At 52.6% G+C, this 19,497-nt stretch overlaps 1 protein-coding gene across 8 annotated transcripts in view; it reads left to right on the top strand.

Annotated features, from left to right (window-relative positions):
• LOC120405189 (copine-5) overlaps window positions 1-19,497 on the top strand; it is a 201,430-nt gene that overhangs the window by 131,650 nt on the left and 50,283 nt on the right. For all 8 annotated transcript variants that reach the window (XM_039538573.1, XM_039538574.1, XM_039538575.1 and 5 more), the window contains 2 exons: window positions 17,640-17,686; window positions 18,402-18,583. In XM_039538573.1, the coding sequence (XP_039394507.1) occupies window positions 17,640-17,686; window positions 18,402-18,583 (229 nt within the window). The remainder of the gene's footprint in view (window positions 1-17,639; window positions 17,687-18,401; window positions 18,584-19,497) is intronic.

Below are 19,497 nucleotides of genomic sequence, written 5' to 3'. Positions count from 1 at the left end.
AGTTCCATGGGCTGAGAATGCTGCTCTGTGCAAATGCCCTGGGCACCTAATTTCTTCGCCTTCTGTACTCTGGCCTGCCTGTTGGGATGGCCTGGTGCCTGCTTACAAATTGGTTAAACTGAAGATGCAGAAGCCAGATGGCAATGGGTTGAATCAGGCGATGCTGCCAGTGCCATCCGTAGTGTGGGCCCCTCCTGGCCAGACTCACTTGTGCTGCAATGGCACCATATGGCTCCTTGCACTTGGGCAGACCTGTTCACACGTAGGTACCCAGAAGGGATACCCGGACAGATGGAGAGAAAGGGGCCCAGAGTTTGCAGAGGCTCCTGGCCACCAGTGAGACAGACTCTGCGGCAAGGCAGCAGATTCCTGCAAACCTGGGAGGCCTCTTGGGTGGGTGTTGTGTAGAGAGGACTGGCAGAACTAGTGTCTGCAGGCTAGGAAGTGTGCGTTCATATTTGGGGCACCTCAGTCCAGGCCTTCAGCACCCTGTACCTGTGGATCCGGAGGGCACGTGCCTCAGGATGCAGATGAGCGAGTCAGAGGCCTACCTTTCAGGTGTCAGCAGCAGCACCACCTGCACATCCCCTTCATGGGAAGCTTTGGCTGTGTTCTTTACACCTGAGCTTCTGCTGCTTTCACCTCTGGCTCCAGACCACAGTCAGCCTGGGGAGAGCCAGGAACTGTCATCATAGGGTGTGACTACCTTGGCCCAGGACCTGGAAAAATGACTTCATACACCCCACTCACCACTAGCCCATAAACAGCAGCTCCCTGTACGTGTCAAGGTTGGTCCTGTACAGCCGTGTGGCTAATGGAGAATGCTGTGTGGGAGCCAGGACTCCTGGGTTCTAGCCCCCGCTGTGGGAGGGTGGGACATCTAGTGGGTAGAGGAGTGGGAGGTAGGACTGCTCTGCTGCTGACTCACTCTGTGACCTTGTATGCAGTGTAGCTGCCTCGGTATTAGAGAGACAAGGTGGGTGAGGTAATATCTGTTATTGGCCCGATGTCTGTTGGTGAGAGAGCCCAGCTTTGGAGCTTACACAGAGCTCTTCTTCAGGTCTGTATGAGTTTGGGCAAGCCATGCCTCCTCTGTTCCTCATCTTCTCCATTTTACAGATGAGGATTATGATACTGACCCTCCTGTGCAGAAAAGGATCTTGTTATGAAGTGGGTTTTTTTCTCCTCTGCCCCCTTCCCCCCTCCCTGTGATTCTCAGGGCAGAACAAAGATCCCCTCGCGCGGCTCCACTAGTGTGATATTGGAAACAGGCAGTGTTACATTTGTACAGACATCGGTGACATCTGTCACAGCCGTGAGCATCTCCCTTCTGCCCCCAACAACGGGGCTGTTTTGTCACATTAACCATGATCTTTTTTACCTTGTGGCAACTGAGGAGCTAACCAGATTGGTTTCCCGTTCTTGACAGCTGGCTGTCTGGGCTCTGCTCTAACTAGAGGTGCTCAGAATGGTTCAGATGCGATGGCTGATAGCATTACACTCACAGGGATCCCCAAGAGAGGGGCTGCTGGGGCTGCTGTCCAGGACTGGCGGGGCGGGGCTCCCTTGCGCAATCTGCTGCACTCCATTGAGGGGAAATCATTTCCCTGGAATAGATTTGGGGAGGGAGAGAAGAAGTGGTGGGTGTAGTGAGGGGGTGTAGGACAAGCTGTGCAAAGGAATAGAGTGTAGGGTGGGATATAGGCCAGGCTGTGTGAGGGAATATGGGTGTAGACTGGGCTGTGGGAGGGAATAAATCCGTGGAGGGTAGGTCCATCAATGGCTATTAGCCAGGATGGGCAGGAATGGTGTCCATAGCCTCTGTTTTCCAGAAGCTGGGAATGAGTGACAGGGGATGGATCACCTGATAATTACCTGTTCTGGTCATTCCCTCTGGGGCACCTGGCACTGGCCACTGTCAGAAGACAGGATTCTGGACAGGATACTTTGGTCTGACCCAACAGGGCCATTCTTATGTTCTTATGTTAATGAGGCTGTAGGGAGGGGTGTAGGCTGGGCTATGTGAGGGAATGGGGGTGTAGGCTGGGCTGTGTGAGAGAATGGGGATGTAGGCTGGGCTTTGAGAGGGAATGAGGCTGTAGGGAGGCATGTAGGCTGGGCTATGTGAGGGAATAGGGGTGTAGGCTGGGCTGTGTGAGGGAATGGGGATGTAAGCTGGTCTATGTGAGGGAATGGGGGTGTAGGCTGGTCTGTGTGAGGGAATGAGGCTGTAGGGAGGGGTATAGGCTGGGCTGTGGGAGGGAATGGGGGTGTGGAACAGGCTAGGGAGAGAATGAGGAGTTCACGTGTGTATAATGTGAGGTGCGGGTTGGGGGTGGGTTGTGGCACTGTGGGGAAGTCTAAGCAGTAAATGAAATCCAGATCTGTACAGAAGAGTTCCCTTTTGCATCATTCCCACCAGTCTCACCTGAGAGGCTCTTCGGGGAGGGATGTGCAGAGGGGCTCTCAGGAATCACCATGCTCTCCAGGGACTGGCAAGATGTTTCCAAGGGCACAGCCTAGGCCAGTGCTGGGGTCCCAGCTCCTCCTCAGGCAGCGCTGTAGACCCCAAGCAGATGAAGCTAGCAAGGCACAGTGAAGAGCAGACGACCCCCTCCCCAAGCCAACACAATGCTAAATCCCCATGCTACTCTCCAGAGCCAGGTGTGCTCCCGTGGCTCCAAGTTTCCATCAAGATGGACTATAAAGAATGGAGAGCCAGAATTCCTGGGGCTCCAGGACAGCCTGGCGTGTTAGCACTCGCAGAGGCAGCTCCCATGAAGGAACCAACATTTTCTGTCCTTGAACTGTGGAAATCTGTGACCACACCACAGTGCCTCTTCCCTGCTTTGCCAGACTTCTCTTCACTGCCCTCCCCCTAATCCACTCCAAAGAGATGCCAGGTGCACCAGCATGGACCCATCTCCTGCTTCAATCACACAGAATATCTCCTCCATTTCCATGCATTCAGCGTGGGGTGCTCCTTCCCTCAGTGTAATAATACCTAGGAACAGATTCTGCTCTGTTACACTGGTGTAAATCTGGAGTAACTCCCTTGGAGCTACTCCGGATTCCCTTCAGTGTATCTAAGACCAGAGGGCTGGATTCTCAGCTGGTGTAGATCAGCATAGTTCCACTGACCTCACTGCATGGATTTAGACCAGCTGAGGATCTGGCCCAGAATTTGGTCATTAGCATTCATCTAGCCTGTCACCTGTCAAAAATATTGCAGAGACATAAAATGATCCTAGTTTGAAACATCCGAAGCAATGGAGATTCTTCCTCGGGAGGTGATCCTGTAGCAAGATATCATTAAGAAATGTACTCGTCCCCTGACTGCCAGTTACAACCCACCCTTGCACTACCCTAAGCATCAGAATAGCTTCAGTGAAACATGGGAACAGAGGTTGTGTCGGAGCACATAAAACATAGTGCTAAATTTGCCTACTCACTCCCCCGTTCCACCTTAGTTCTCCATGGTGCAAGGGTACCTTGGATTTATGGGCTACTTCTTCAGCTGGTGTTGTAGGAATCTGTACAGAACTTGGAGGGAGGAGCACAGGCTTCAGGAGGTAAGAGTTTGGATGAGGCACCAGGAAGTCAGTCTGTGTGCCCATGGCTGGAATGCTAGCTGCAGTTGCAGCACCTCTGTAAATAGTTCTCTTAGTAAAGAACCAGTTTAGTTTTATAAGCCTGGTGTCCTCTCATGTTATTACGCAGCATGTGGTACATGAAATATGGTGACAGCATCAGTCTAGTGCAGGGGTCGGCAACCTTTCAGAAGTGGTGTGCCGAGTCTTCATTTATTCACTCTAATTTAAGGTTTCACGTGCCAGTAATATATTTTAACGTTTTTAGAAGGTCTCTTTCTATAAGTCTATAATATATAACTAAACTATTGTTGTATGTAAAGTAAATAAGGTTTTTTAAATGTTTAAAAAGTTTCATTTAAAAATAAATTAAAATGCAGAGCCCCCCGGACCGGTGGCCAGAACCCAGGCAGTGTGAGTGCCACTGAAAATCAGCTCGTGTGCCGCCTTCGGCACACGTGCCATAGGTTGCCTACCCCTGGTCTAGTGAGACCTGTAGCTAGGAAGAGAGTGTGGTTAACAGGCAAACAAAGCAGCACCTAGAAACAGAGCAAACAGGCAGCACAGAGGGATTTAGAGCAGCAGGAATGCTGGATTTCCAGACCAAAACCATGCCCAAGCATGGAAGCAGTGGAAGCAAAAATTGATCCTGTGGGATAAAGATGAAGAAATTAAGGTAAAGCTTTTTTTACTATTTCACTGGGGGAAAAGGATGAGGAGTGAGACACTGTTGCCAGAAATAATGCCCCAAACACTGGAACTGCCGATAAAGGAGTTTGATGAGTATTGTGACCCCTGACAGAATGAGACTGCAGAGAGAAACCGTTTGCATGCCTGAAACCAAAAAGCAGAAAAGGGAATGGATATGTGCATCTGAGAGCTGAGAACTCTGGTGCCCACGTGTGACTTTGGAGACATTAAAGATCCCCTAATCAGAGGCAGGATCATTTGTGGAATACATAACTCCAGCTTACAGGAAAGACTGTTGAGAAAAATAGAGCTAACCCTAGAGAAACGCCTCCAAATAGCAAGAGCAGCTGGATGGTGCAGAAAAAGGATCAAACAGTGGCAGCCACTAATGCAGAACCAGTGCACAGCCGCAAGCTAAAGGAACCCAGGATGCTGGACAGAGACAGACCGACTAGCTGTGGAAAGCAGTACAAAGGGCAGAAAGAAAGACACCCAGCCTATGGACAATGGTGCAAGGGGTGTGGGAAACAAAACCTTTACGTCCACTTTCTGCAGCTACCATCAGAAGAAAAATGCAGGATTGCAGGCAGCGATTGAGGATACAGGGAGCTCCAGTGAGGAGGATGTCTGCAGTGCGACTCTAGCAGATCCGGACTCTCAGGCCTGGTCTACACTGGGGGTGGGGGTGGGAATCGATCTAAGATATGTAACTTCAGCTACGAGAATAGTATTCACAGTATTCTTGCCAGCAAGTTAAAGAAGTATGGGCTGGATGAATGGACGGTAAGGTGGATAGAAAACTGGCTAGATGGTCGGGCTCAACGGGTAGTGATCAATGGTTCCATGTCTAGTTGGCAGCCGGTATCAAGTGGAGTGCCCCAAGGGTCAGTGCTGGGGCCGGTTTTGTTCAATATCTTCATTAACGATCTGGAGGGTGGTGTGGACTGCACCCGTAGCAAGTTTGCAGATGACACTAAACTGGGAGGAGTGGTTGATACGCTGGAGGATAGGGATAGGATACAGAGGGACCTAGACAAATTAGAGAATTGGGCCAAAAGAAATATGATGAGGTTCAACAAGGACAAGTGCAGAGTCCTGCATTTAGGACAGAAGAATCCCATGCACTGCTACAGTCTAGGGACCGAATGGCTGGGCAGCAGTTCTGCAGAAAAGGACCTAGGGGTTACGGTGGACGAAAAGCTGAATATGAGTCAACAGTGTGCCCTTGTTGCCAAGAAGGCTAATGGCATTTTGGGTTGTATAAGTAGGGGCATTTCCAGCAGATCGAGGGATGTGATCATTCCCCTCTATTCGGTATTGGTGAGGCCTCATTTGGAGTACTGTGTCCAGTTTTGGGCCCCACACTACAAGAAGGATGTGGATAAATTGGAGAGAGTCCAGCGGAGGGCAACAAAAATGATTAGGGGGCTGGAGCACATGACTTATGAGGAGAGGCTGAGGGAACTGAGATTGTTTAGCCTGCAGAAGAGAAGAATGAAAGGGGATTTGATAGCTGCTTTCAACTATCTGAAAGGGGGTTCCAAAGAGGATGGATCTAGACTGTTCTCAGTGTTAGAAGATGACAGAACAAGGAGTAATGGTCTCAAGTTGCAGAGGGGGTGGTTTAGGTTGGACATTAGGAAAAACTTTTTCACTAGTAGGGTGGTGAAGAACTGGAATGGGTTACCTAGGGAGGTGGTGGAATCTCCTTCCTTAGAGGTTTTTAATGTCAGGCTTGACAAAGCCCTGGCTGGGATGATTTAGTTGGGTTTGGTCCTGCTTTGAGCAGGGGGTTGGACTAGATGACCTCCTGAGGTCCCTTCCAACCCTGAGATTCTATGATTCTATGAATAGCATAGCTGAAGTCGACATATCTTAGATCAACGTAGATTGACTTATTTCGCGTCCTTGCGGCGCGTGATCGACAGCCGCCACTCCCCTGTCGACTCCACTTCTGCCTCTTGCCCTGGTGGAGTTCCAGAGTTGACGGGGAGCACGTTCGGGGATCGATGTATCACGTCTAGATGAGACGCAATACATCGATCCCCGATAGATTGATCACTACCCGCCAATGCGGCGGGTAGTGTAGACATACCCTGTTACACATGCTGCAGAAGGAGGCTGACAACCATTCAACTGCCATATCTGCAACTGTGCTACTAGATCAACAACCAGTTCGATTCCAGCTCGATTGTGGAGCCAGCTGTCGTATAATCCCAGCAACACTGGTAAGCAGCAATGTTAGCCTGGGAGAATGGGACCAAGTGCTGGTGATGTACAGTGAAACCATTCAGAGGCCAGTAGGCAAATGCAGGCTGTCGAGAAGAAACCCACAAAACAAGAGATGTTATCACTTGGAATTCATAGTAATTGGCACACAGAAGGTCCACCTGCCTCTAGACAGCAAGCCATGCAAGTCATGGATTTGATCGTAGTACAGCATCAGAATATCCACCCGTGGAAAAGGAGAGACCAGGCACTGGGGGTCTCGTCCAGCATTCCAACAGACTGTAAGCCCGTCTGTCAAGGAGATGGACACCTAGAGGGCAAGCTGAAGTTAGAAGTAGTTTCCCCATGTGCAACCCATGAGACTATTGAAATGCTGAGTTCCATTAGCTCTGGGGGGCCAGTGAAGAAAGAACGAACAAACCTGAAAAGAAGCAGCATGATTACACCCATTAAAACTGGCAGAGTGGATCATCAGCCTGATAGTGTTGAGAAAATCTTCAGGTAAACTGATGGCTGCATTGACCAGAGCATTGAAAAGAAGTCCCTGCCCATTACCAGCAACTGAGGACACACAGCCTGATCTATGCAGGGCAAAAAGGTCCCTGGTCTGTGATGTCAAGAATGGGTTGTGGCATATTGAATGGGATGAGCCATGCAGCCACCTGACTGCCTTGGCTGCACCTTCTGGCAGGTACCAGTGGGTACCAATGCCTGTGGGCATCAGCCCGGCCCCGGACATGTTCCAGTGTCAACTGAACTAGTCACCAGAGGGATTCCCAGGAGTCACATTCTTATTGTAGGAGGAGATGTCAAGGACTATGGTACCAAGCTATGACAACCCCTAACCAGGTGTTGGGAGAGGAATGTCAGGCCAAGTGTAGACAAGCTGAAGCTGAGAGCTGAAGCCCCCTGCATCAGACATCTGTCAGATTCTGAGGGATTCCAGATGGACCTTGACAAACTAAGGAAATGCCTGGACCAAAGGATATAAGGGGAGTGCAGCGATTTACAGGGATGGCCAACTATCTTTCCAGACTCTGCACACACCAGTCAGAAGCCCGTGAGCCTGGAAGGCAGCTAACAAAGCACCAGAGCGGTCAGAGACCCACAGACAGGCATATGAACGAGGAAAGAAAATGGTAAGCTAGGCGCCAGTCCTAACATGCTGCAGCCTTGCAGTGCAGCTAGAGCAGGAGTGGGCAAACTATGGCCCGCGGGCCACATCTGGCCTGTGGGACCATCCTGACCAGCCCCTGAGCTCCTGGCCTGGGAGGCTAGCCCCCGGCCCCTCCCCTGCTGTTCCCCCTCGCCCACAGCCTCAATTCGCGTGCTCTGCCGTCGGGGCAATGCTCTAGGCGGCGGGGCTGTGAGCTCCTGGGGCAGCACAGCTGCAGAGCCCAGCCTGACCTGGTGCTCTGTGCTGCGTGGTGGTGGCGGTGGTGGAATGGCCCAGCTCCAGCCTGGTGGCACAGCTGTAGTGCTGCCAGCCACCGGTTCTCCAGGCAGTGTGGTAAGGGAGCAGGGGGGTTGGATAGAGGGCAGAGAAGTTTGGGGTGGTGGTCAGGGTGTGGGGGTGGATGGTGGTCGGGGAAACAGGGGTTGAATGGGGCAGGGATCGGGGGCAGTCAGGGGACAGGGAGAAGGTGTGGTTGGATGGGGCAGGGATCCCAGGGGCAGTTAGGAAGGAGGGGGATGGATGGGGCAGCAGGGGACAGTCAGGGGCAGGGATCCCGGGGGCAGTCAGGAGACAGGGAGAAGGTGTGGTTGGATGAGGCAGGGGTCCTGGGGGGGCCATTGGGAAGAAGAGGAGGGTTTGGATGGGGTGGCGGGGGCCCGGGGGCAGTCAGGGGACAGGGAGAAGGTGTGGTTGGATGGGGCAGGGATCCCAGGGGGGCAGTCAGGAAGGAGGGGGGTTGGATGGGGCGGCAGGGGGCACTCAGGTGACAGGGAGAAGGTGTGGTTGGATGAGGCAGGGGTCCCGGGGGGGCCGTTGGGAATAAGAGGAGGGGTTGGATGGGGTGGCGGGGGCCTGGGGGCAGTCAGGGGACAGGGAGCGGGGGTGTGAATAGGGGAGGGGTCCCAGAGGGGCCATCAGGGAACGGGGGGGGTGGGTGGACGCAGCAGGAGTCCCACGGGGGGCAGATAGGAGGTGGGGGCCGGGCCATGACCCCCTCCCCTAACCAGCCCTCCATACAATTTACGAAACCCAACGTGGCCCTCAGGCCAAACAGTTTGCCCGCCCCTGAGCTAGAGCCACAGGGGAGGCCTAGGAGCAGCATTGATACAAAGTCAGCAGCCCACAGCACTGACTGACAAAGCCCTGACAGACGCAGGAAGGGAATGTGCTTAGATGGAAGAGACACTCCTGGCTAGGCTCTGTGGATGGACCGATCCCATCCATTCTCCTCTGCACACCAGGTGGATGTGCAGTCTGAGCACAAGCCATCACGAAGAAGCCATTGCTGAGTGCACCCACGTGACTACCATGCATGTGACTGACACTGCATAGGAAGGTCACTACTGGTGGCAGATAGGTTGAGCAGGGCAGACCTCCCACCAACGCCACAGAGGGGTCTGTGACAGCAGAGAGTTGAGCAGCATGCTGCAGTACCTCTCCATCTCTGAAGGGAGGCTCCAGGCCAGGGCCGCGGGGGAGGGGGGGAAGTGTGGCAATTTGCCCTGGGCCCCACAGGGGCCCCCACAAAAGTTTTTCGGGGCCCCTGGAGTGGGGTCCTTCACTCTCTCTGGGGGCCCCGGAAAACTCACGGGGCCCTTGGAGCTTCCTCCACTCCAGATCTTCAGCAGGAATTTGGCAGCGGGGGGGTCCTTCCACTCCGGGACCCGCTGCCGAAGTGCCCCGAAGACCCCATGGTGGGGGGAGGGTCCTTCCGCCCCAGGACCCACCGCCGAAGTGCTGGGTCTTTGGTGGCAATTCGGCAGCGGAAAGACCCCAGGCCCGCTGAATCCTCTGGGCAGCCCTGCTCCAGGCAATCCAGCAAAGCACCAAACAGGACGGGTGCCGCAGGCAGGAAAAGAGGGCTGGCCACATCACAAGGGGCAAGTGCTGCAGGAGGTCACTCCCTCCAAACATGTCAGGGATGAGCTGCGTGTGCAAGACGGGATTTGGCTTAAAGGGAACTGAGCAGTAACCCCAGCAGATTTAAGAGCTGACATCATGAGATGGATACACACTTCCCCCCTGGGGATAGAGGCCTGCTTGACACAAGCCAGGGGGTGTATCTAGTGGCCAGGCATGAGTGCCCAGCTGAGTGGATACATGGAACAGAGTGAACTGTGCAGTGTATGTGTGTGTGTGTGTGTGTGTGTATATATGTATCAACATGAAAACAGCATCCATCCGGCATGTGCGCAGCATCCTGCACAGTGTCACAGACACACAGTGGGCTACCCTGGGTGCTCCAGGCATGGTCAGTCTCAGCACAGTGAACCACACCACTCCGGAACCTGTGAAGCTGGCTCCAAAGCCAAGGAGCCATTTGTGATAATGTTCCAGAGGGGCTCTCTCCCATTCTGTCCACCCCAGCGAGTTGATGATGTTAGCAGCTGGATGGAGAATGCACAGCACAGTCCAGACAGGATTTCCCTACACAGTTGGTGGGGGGGAACATCCCATGTATCCCTGAACAGTGGCACATGTGGCGTTTGCTGTACTTTGGTGATCAGTTTGTTGGCTGCATTGTGGTGTGGGATGTTAGGTGAGGGACTATTGGCTAGGATTGGTGACCACAGAAGTTTTGTTGGCTTCAGTGAGCCTGTCATAGGTTTCTCCCCCACTTGGAGCTTTTGGGTTCACAAGATGGGGACCTGCATGGACTCCTCTAAACTAAAATCCTAGTTTAGATTTGGTTCTCGCTGCCACCAGTCAGTTTTTTAAGTGTCTGACACAATGCCTGTCCCCCAAGCTTCCCCTGGGGAACCCAGATTCAAACCCCTTGAATCTCACCAGAGAGAGAGAGAAACAGCCAGTTCCCCTCCCCCGCCCCCTTTCCCTCTCTCCAGCCTGCTCCGGAGAGATTACACACCGAGTCAAATCCTTGACTCAACACAAAGAGGGACTCACCTCCCACTCCCCTTCCCTAGTCCTGGAGAGAGATACCTTGATTCAAACTCCTTGAATCAAACAAAGAGGGATTCCCTATCCCCGCCCCCTTTCCCTTAAAAATCCAAACAAGGGAAGAAATCAATCAAGTTCTAAAAAGAAAAGATTTTATTAAAGAAAGAAAAAAGTACACTTTCTCTGTATTACCAGGATGCAAAAATACAGGGTCTAACTTATAAAAACTGGAGAGACTTCCCCCTCTCTCCTCCTCAGAATAATCAGTAACAGCAACAGAAATAAAGAATTTCCTTCAGCAAACACACAATTGCAAATGTAGAAATCAAATTATAAGACTAATTCGCCTTTCTAATACTCACTATACTGGATAGTAGGAAATCCTCCAGGAGAACTTGGAGACATGTCCGGCCTCTCTTAGATCCAAAGAGAGCACACCGAGCAAACAAGGAACACAGACAAAGGCTTCCCTCCACAGAGATTTGAAATTATCCTGTCCCTTGATTGGTCCTCTGGTCAGGTGTTTCTCAGGTTACTGAGCTTGTTAACCCTTTCCAGGTAAAAGAGACCTTAACCCTGATCTGTTTATTTATGACAGAGCCTGTGACTTGTGGAATGATTACGTTGTGTGTCTACTAGTCTAGTGTGTGCAGAGCTGAACCAAACTGGGGCATAATGTTCTCCAGCTGAGTAACGGAGAGCAAGTCGTGAACAACACAGTGTTTGCACTTTGGCTGGCCTCCTACCAGTTTGTTCAGGAGACAGTTTCCATCTTGATCTTTTGAGCTATGTGAGTGAGATGGTATTTATATGTGAGTGTCCGCTGTAGTGTGACCCCAGTACATTGGCTTTGGATCACGCTGACCATTCAAAGGTTAAGAAAAGATGCAGAGTATAGTGATCAACAAGAGAAAGAGACTCATGAAATCACAACCCACCCTGCTAAGGACCAGAGCTGTGTGGTCATAGCAGGTCACGACTTCATTTGGGGTGGGGGGGCTGTCTGGAGGACACTCTGGTAAGAACTGAGATCAGGAAACTGAAGGTGCATTTTGCAGGATCTAGCATTCCTGAGGTGCTCTGCCCAGACAAAGGGCCACCACTCACTGCAGCAGAATTCAAACAATTCAGTGACAAAGCTAAGCACAAGACGTCTTCCCCTGGGTAGCCACAAAGCAACAGGCAGGCAGAGTCAGCAGCAAGGAGAGCCAAGAGACAGATGGCAAAAGCAAAACAGACGGAAGGGATTTCTACCTGGCAACGTTGGATTGTATAATACGTCCTCCCAGAGACTGGATAGAAGCCCAGCATAGGAATGGATGGCTGGGCAACCAGGACTCCGCTTTCTGTCAGGGGTAATCTGCTGCAGCCCAGCGGAAGAATGAGGGACAATACAGAGAAGCAATTAAGAGAACGCCAAGTTCAGGCAGCTGCTACAACAAAGGAGCCAAGGCCCTGAGGCCACTACACACACGTGAGCAGGTCTAGGTCCAGCCATCAAATAACTACACACAAAAATGAGAAGGCAACGGTCCAAGCTGCCCTGGAACTCGGATCATGTGAGGCAGTTAAAGACTCAGGATAGTGGTGGAAATGTAACCAAATACAACTGAGGAGCAGTGGCAGACATCCAGCACAGCCAGACAGATCGGCAGGGACCAAGAGGACTTAGAATGAGCCTCAGCCATGAGTTGGCCTGACATAGGAGAGTCAGAAGAAGGAAGGTCTGAGAACAACACAGAGGACTAATCGGTGCCAGCCACCAAAAGGCAGCAACAGGGTAGCAAGTAGCAAGTGCCCCACCAACAGCGATAACACAAACAAGAAGGGAGAGCCTGGTTCAAAGACCAGCATGCTTAAAGGACTCTGAGGTCTAACAGGCTGGAATGGGCAGGCAGTAAAGGCCACATCCCTAGGGCGAGCTATGTACTAGTCACTTCTGAGCCCAGCAAATCAGCAAGCGCTTGCACTAAAGACAAAACAACAGTGGTTAAAGGAAAGATGTGACAACCTGCATGGAACTTGCAGGAGGGAGGAGTTTGGTGGAGCTACCAAGAAGGCGGCCGTGTGCACGTGGCTAGAATGCCAGCTGCAGCTGTAGCGTCTCGGTAAATAGTTCTCGTAATAAAGAGCCAGTTTAGTTACAAGCACTGAGTCCTTTCATTACCCAGCACATCACAGGAAACAGGTGCAATTTGCCATAGGTCCCTTAACTTCCAGGGAGCATTGCTGGCTTACACTAGTTGAGGGTCTGGCCCTCTGTTGAAAGTGTCTCCTTATCTGGGCCTTGTGTCGGATACAAAGTCCTCCTTGGAGTAGATAGTGCAGCTTCCCCATTTATCACATTCAAGCATAACTTACTCTCCCCTTCCAATTCATATCCCACATCCCTCGTCCTGCCTTCGGCCACATTCCCCTATGGCGGCAGACCCCTCCATGGCACCACCTGTGGGACCCCACCTGTTCTGCTCATGCCTCTCCCCAAAATCCCGTAACACCTGGCCCTCCCCTCAAAGGACTATGAACAAAATAGACCATTATATTTAACACTCCTCCTCCATTGCCGCAATCACGGGGTTCACAAGCCATGTGCTAGCTTCCCCCGTCAATCACTGGCCTGCTGCACCATCCATTCCCTATTCCTCTATTTCCCTCTTGCTCACTCTGGTGTAAATCAGGAGTAACTCACACAGGGAACGAGATCTTCAGCTGGTGTCAAGTGGTGCAGCTCCGCTGATTTAGACTATGCTGCGCCAATTTACAGCAGCTGCAGAACTGGCCCGTAGATTCCAGATGGGGCAGTGGGTTTTCCCTACCTTCTCCCCACTGCATGAACCGGCATGAACCCATCTGCACCTTTATTCCCTCCTCTGCAAAATGGACCCATCAATTAGTGACACACAAAAGCCACCTGGCAGTGGCACATGGACACCTCTCCTGGTCCTGTTTTACAGAGCCATGAAACACATGGATCATAGAATCAGAGGATTAGAGTTGGAAGAGACCTTGGGATGTCATCTAGTCCAATCCCCTGCTCAAAGCAGGACCAACCCCAACTAAATCATCCCAGCCAGGGCTTTCTCAAGCCGGGCCTTAAAAACCTCTAAGGACGGAAATTCCACCACCTCCCTAGGTAACCCATTCCAGTAATTCACCACCCTCCTAGTGAAATAGTGAAACCTAGACACCCCACCACAGTGCAACTTGAGACCATTGCTCCTTGCTCTGTCATCTGCCACCACTGAGAACAACCGAGCTCCATCCCCTTCAGGTAGTTGAAGGCTGCTTTGAAATCCGCCCCCCCCCCCACTCTTCTCTTCTGCAGGCTAAACAAGCCCAGTTCCCTCAGCCTCTCCTCATAAATCATGTGCCCCAGCCCCCTGATAATTTTCATTGCCCTCTGCTGGACTGTCTCCAATTTGTCCACAACCTTTCTGTAGTTGGGGGCCCAAAACTGGATGCAGTACTTCCCTCGATCTGCTGGCAATGCTCCTACTAATGCAGCCCAATATGCTGTTAGCCTTCTTGGCAACAAGGGCACACTGCTGACTCATATCCAGCTTCTCATCCACTGTAATCCCCAGGTCCTTTTCTGTACGACTGCTGCTTAGCCAGTCGGTCCCCAGCCTGTAGCGGTGCATGGGATTCTTCGGTCCTAAGTGCAGGACTCTGTACTTGTCCTTGTTGAACTTCATCAGATTTCTTTTGGCCCAATCCTCCAATTTGTCTCTGGACCCTATCCCTACCCTCCAGCGTATCTACCTCTCCCCCCAGCTTAGTGTCATCTGAGAACTTGCTGTGGGTGTAATCCATCCCATCATACAGATCATAATAAAGATGTTGAACAAAATCAGCCCCAGGACCAACCCCTGGGGCACTCCGTTTGATACCAGCTGCCAACTAGACATTGAGCCGTTGATCACTACCTGTTGAGCCCGACAATCTAGCCAGTTTTCTATCCACCATTGATCCATTGCATACTTCTTTAACTTGCTGGCAAGAGTACTGTGGGAGACCATATCAAAAGCTTTGCTAAAGTCAAGATATATCACATCCACTGCTTTCCCCATATTCACAGAGCCAGTTATCTCATCGTAAAAGGCAATCAGGTTGGTTTGGCATGACTTGACCTTGGTGAATCCATGTTGACTGTTCCTGATCACCTTCCTCTCCTCCAAGTGCTTCAAAATGGATTCCTTGAGCACCTGCTCCATGATTTTTCCAGGGACTGAGGTGAGGCTGACCGGTCTGTAGTTCCCTGGGTTCTTCTTCTTCCTTTTTAAAGATGGGCCTTGGATCAGCACCCAGCCCTGTTGGTGCTTGTCTGCACACTGCTAGTTTTTGCCCCTTGGCGTTTTGAAGGGCTGCTGTCACAAGAGCCATGGCCTTGTCTCTTCCCGTCTGGCGGGTGAGGTGTTAATGCCTGTTGACAGCATTGGCCCCTTGTTAGGAGTCTCCCCGGGCAGCTGAGGGCACAGCTTGTCACAAAGCAGCTGATGCTGGTTTGCGGCGGGGGCTGACAGCCAGCACGGCGCAGCTGAGATGATTGGAGAAGCCAGAGCTCCTGGCGGAAGGGTGCCCACAGGCTGCTCTTTCAGCCATCACTCCTACTCAGCGCCAGTGCTTTCTAGCCCCTCAGCCCACGGGGCACAGGGAGGTCAAGCCATTTACTCTCATCTCAGAATGACAGTCCAAGGGGACAAGGGATACATTTGTTCTGTGTGTGAGTGAGAGAGGAATCGAGCCCACTGGGCTTACTCCTGATTTACACTCAGGGAGGAGAATCAAACCCATCGCTTTCATTCTCATGTCATCCATTCAACCAAAGCACTTCTCAGGAGCAGGGCTGGGGCAAGAGGAAGGCGCCTGTGTTCATAAACACTGCTGATGACTCATGGGGTACAGTCTCCTCAGTTGCCTAAATGTAGCTAATTAAAACCTTGCCATGGCTAATGTGCCTGGTCCTGCAGCAGCAGAGTCAGCATTGCTGATGAGTACAGGGTGAGGCGGAAGGGGACAGGCAGTGGGTAAATAGGCAAGGGGAGGCGTTGCCTTCCCTAGCACAGCCGTCTCTGTCCCCCAAATCCCCTTCTTCCCCTCCCTGCTCTGACCCTTCCCCGAGGCTCCCATGGCTTGCTGCTGCTGCCTGGGGTGAATCTTCCTTCTCTCCTCTCCTCCACCCCAGCCCCTTCCCCCTCAGAGGTCCCCACAGCTGCAGGCCCCGTCTTTCCTCACCCCCCCTCCCAGCGGGGTGCAGTGGCAGACGGGGGGGTGAGGAGGAGAGCGGAGGGGATCCCGGAGTAACTTTACACAGTGAAAAAGCCTTCCAGAGACGGAGTAGCAGATCACTGACACTGTAAAAGAGTCATTATAGTGGTAATGAACCCATCTGATGGGCAGTCGCCCAGGGAGCCTTTGGCCACATCCAGCTGGTTTTTCTATTGTAGGAAAATGTGTTATTGGGATTAAAAACAGTTTCCAAATGACGACCCATCAGTTAGTGTCTGTACCCAGAAGTAACTGCTGGCCTGGCTCAGGGAGGAGCTGACATAGCCAGGGAGTTTATTTCGTGATCTAAGGAAACAAGCCTGGCAGGGAATTCAGTGGAAGGAAGGTGATTAAACTACTGCCCTAATGCAGGCTATCACTGACAAGCACTTTTTCAAAAGGAGAGATTAGGCTTCAGGTTGGCGCAGGTAGCTCGGCTTTCCACCGAACACCCGGCCACACAGAGGAGAATCTATCTGGCCACTGAGCTACACCTGTTGCCTTGGAGAATGTTATTAGTGCTTTAAGGTGAAAAGGGGAGAGAGTGTCACGGGGGCCGGGGGGGGCATGCAGCAGCAGGTGGGGGTGGGGGTCCCATGGGGGGGTGGGAGAAGGGTCTGGCGGGGGACGGGGTGAGAGGCGAGCAGCAGGCGGGCGGGAGAGGAGGTGAGCGGAGGGGAGATCTCGGGGTGGTGGTGAAGAGGCAAGTGGTGAATCAGCAGTAGGTGGGAGCGGGGCCTGGTGCAGAGCAGGGGTGGAGTGTGGGCAGGGCTGTGGTCGGAAGAGGCAGGACAAGGAGCTCGCCTCCCCCAGGGGAAGTTTCACCCCCCACCCATGGGGACATGGTTGGTGTGCCAGTCACTGCAGACAATCCTATGTACTCAATCTACAGCAGGGCAAGGGGGGATTCAGAGACCCAGAGCTGGGCTCTCACCTGGCTGCTGCTGTGGTCATGGAAAGATTTCTGGGTGCGTGGGAGCAGCTCGCTGATCTGACAGAGCGAGTGTGTCTCCCAACCAAGACACTGTCAGGCTCCTCTCCCAGTCTCCTCTCTACAGGGCCTGATCCTGCAAAATGCTAGGAAATACCAGGGGTTGTGGGTGCTCAGCACCTCTCTGGATCAAGCCTGGGGATGGGAGCACACGTGGGCACCAGGAAATGGACACAGCTTGAGAGTCAAGGGCAGGGCTGTCAAACAATCTGAGAGGGAGCTCCGCACTCCTGGTCAGAGAGGCAGAAGAGCTCAGCTCAGCTTCCGTTGTTCTCAACCCAGCCCTAGCCATGGGTGCTGAGCTGTCCTGGCCATTCATTTCTCGTATTGACTCAGGCCCCCCTTTATCTTCCTGAGCGAAGCTGCTGTCTCCAGTCGCTTTGAGGCTCGGCTGGGGTGAAATGCGACGTGTGGGTGCATGTGCCCAGGGGAGAGAGCCTGGCTGCTGGCTCTATGACTCGACTTTTCCTGCTTAGATCCCCTCCAAGCTCTACCCACCTGCTGCACTGGGGAGATGTTAACAAAGGCCATTGGGAGCTGGTTCAGCTGCCAGTTCCCATGGATTTGCTCAGCTGTGCATTGCCACCCGTGACATCTGTGCATCAAGAGACTGCAAGCGAGAACAGCACGGTTTGACTCTCCATCTGGGATCGTCCAAACAAGCCAGGGGGTTGGGGCCTGGTTACTGGTTTGGGAACATTAAGCCCATCGAGGGTGGAGTCTGAGCAGAATGCCTGTAGAGTCTGCACCAGCCTGCCAGAGCTTCTGACTAATGGTGTCATTGTCCCCTTTTCAGGACGCAGATCAATTTCACAGTGGCCATTGACTTCACAGCTTCCAATGGTGAGTTCTCCTACCAGATTAACCGTACTAATGTTCCCTGAACCACGGTCAGTCTCTGTTCAGACAGCTGGTGGCTGATCAGACAATACATTACACTACCCCTCTGACATATTATGTATTTATTGCACAGTCATTCATTCCCCATAAAGGCCTGTGAAATCAATAGTTATTTTATGACTGCTGAGCACTTGTTAAATCTGTCGATAGGTATTAGGTATCCTTACAGGGATGGGGTTTTAACGAGCAAGTGTCTTGCCCAAACACCTGGGGCCTGGTTCTGATCTGATTTAGTGGATGTGAGAGCTGGATCCTGGCCCTTGGGTCACAGTGTTTTCTCAGGCCACCCAGGCAAACGCCCATGGACGTCAGTGAGGGGTGGACTCACCTCACTGATATTATTGATTATTTATATTGCTGTAGTGACTAGGAGCCGCGATCTTGGCCCAGGACCCATGGTGCAAGGGTTCTGTTCAAACAGAACAAAAGCACAGTCCCTGCCCCACACAACTGACAATCGCTCTCTTATGTGAGTTTCCCCCAATCAGTGACAGAGGAGTTACTCTTGACTTCCCGTGGTGTGAGTGTGAGAATCAGGCCTGAGTAAAGACCTCAGTGTTTGACCCTCAGCTGACCTGACAAATACACATGCCCCTCCACTGCTTTGCCCACTCGCTGCTGCCTGCTGGTCTGTGTGACCCTTCTCTCTCTCCATCAGGCAACCCCTCGCAATCCACCTCCCTGCACTACATGAACCCGTACCAGCTGAACGCCTACGCCATGGCGCTGAAGGCGGTGGGCGAGATCATCCAGGACTACGACAGCGACAAGATGTTCCCCGCACTCGGATTCGGAGCCAAAATCCCTCCTGATGGGCACGTGTCCCACGAGTTTCCCCTGGTACTGCCATCCCCTTTGAATCATTCCACCACTTAGGGCAGGTCTACACTAACAACTGGCATCGGCAGCTGAGTCGCTGTCTTGCTTCTGGTGAAGGCACTCTAAGCCGACGGGAGAGAGCTCTCCTATTGGGTTAATAACTCCACCTCTGCGAGAGGCAGTGGCTATTGTAGTGAGGTGGTCACCCCGCTCCAGTTTGGAAGGGGTTAAAAACAACCCTGGGAGAGGGCTGCTCTGTGGAGCCAATCACAAGTGGGCTTGAGGCAGCCAATCAGGACCCGGCTAGGCCAGTATAAGAAAGGCTCCTGGGGAGAAGGGAGTTAGTCTTGCTCTAGTGGTGGAGCAAGAAGGACCTAGCTGCCTGGTAGATACCTTGGACAGAGCAGTACTGGGAAAGGGCAGGCTGAGCTGGGGAGCTCTGACCTGGCAACCTCCCAGGCTAAGGCCTTGCAGCAAAGGCCTGAGGAGGTACTAGGGCTGCAGGGAGGCAGCCAGGCCAAGAAAAGGCAGTAGGTCAAAGCCCCTTGCCAGGGATGAGTGGCCATTTCAGACTGCAGTTTTCCCCTGAGAGAAGGGGCTAGATGACAACTGGCAATAGCCACTGAGGCAAGGTGGGTATAGGGGGCTGGGGTTCTGGGTAGATCCAGAGTGGGGGGCACTGCTGTGGGGCAGCACCCCAAAGTAATGGGCACTGGGGACTGGGAGGGACACGGAGCCAGAGTTGGTGGAGACAACAGGGCAGGTCACCGAGGGCAAGAAACCTCCCAGAGGAGGGTGCTCCTGAGCTGGATGAGCTAATTCCCAGACTGACCAGCAGGAGGCACTGTGGCAGTGAGTGCCCCACCCTGCTACAGCTATGCTGGTGGGAGAAGTTGCCTGCACCAGTGTGTAGGTTCGTATAACTACGTCGCTCA

Source organism: Mauremys reevesii, linkage group 4 (genome assembly GCF_016161935.1).
Source record: "Mauremys reevesii isolate NIE-2019 linkage group 4, ASM1616193v1, whole genome shotgun sequence".
NCBI lineage: Eukaryota > Metazoa > Chordata > Testudines > Geoemydidae > Mauremys > Mauremys reevesii.
The sequence above is the reverse complement of the archived record's forward strand: the minus strand, read 5'-3'. Positions and strand labels throughout refer to the sequence as shown.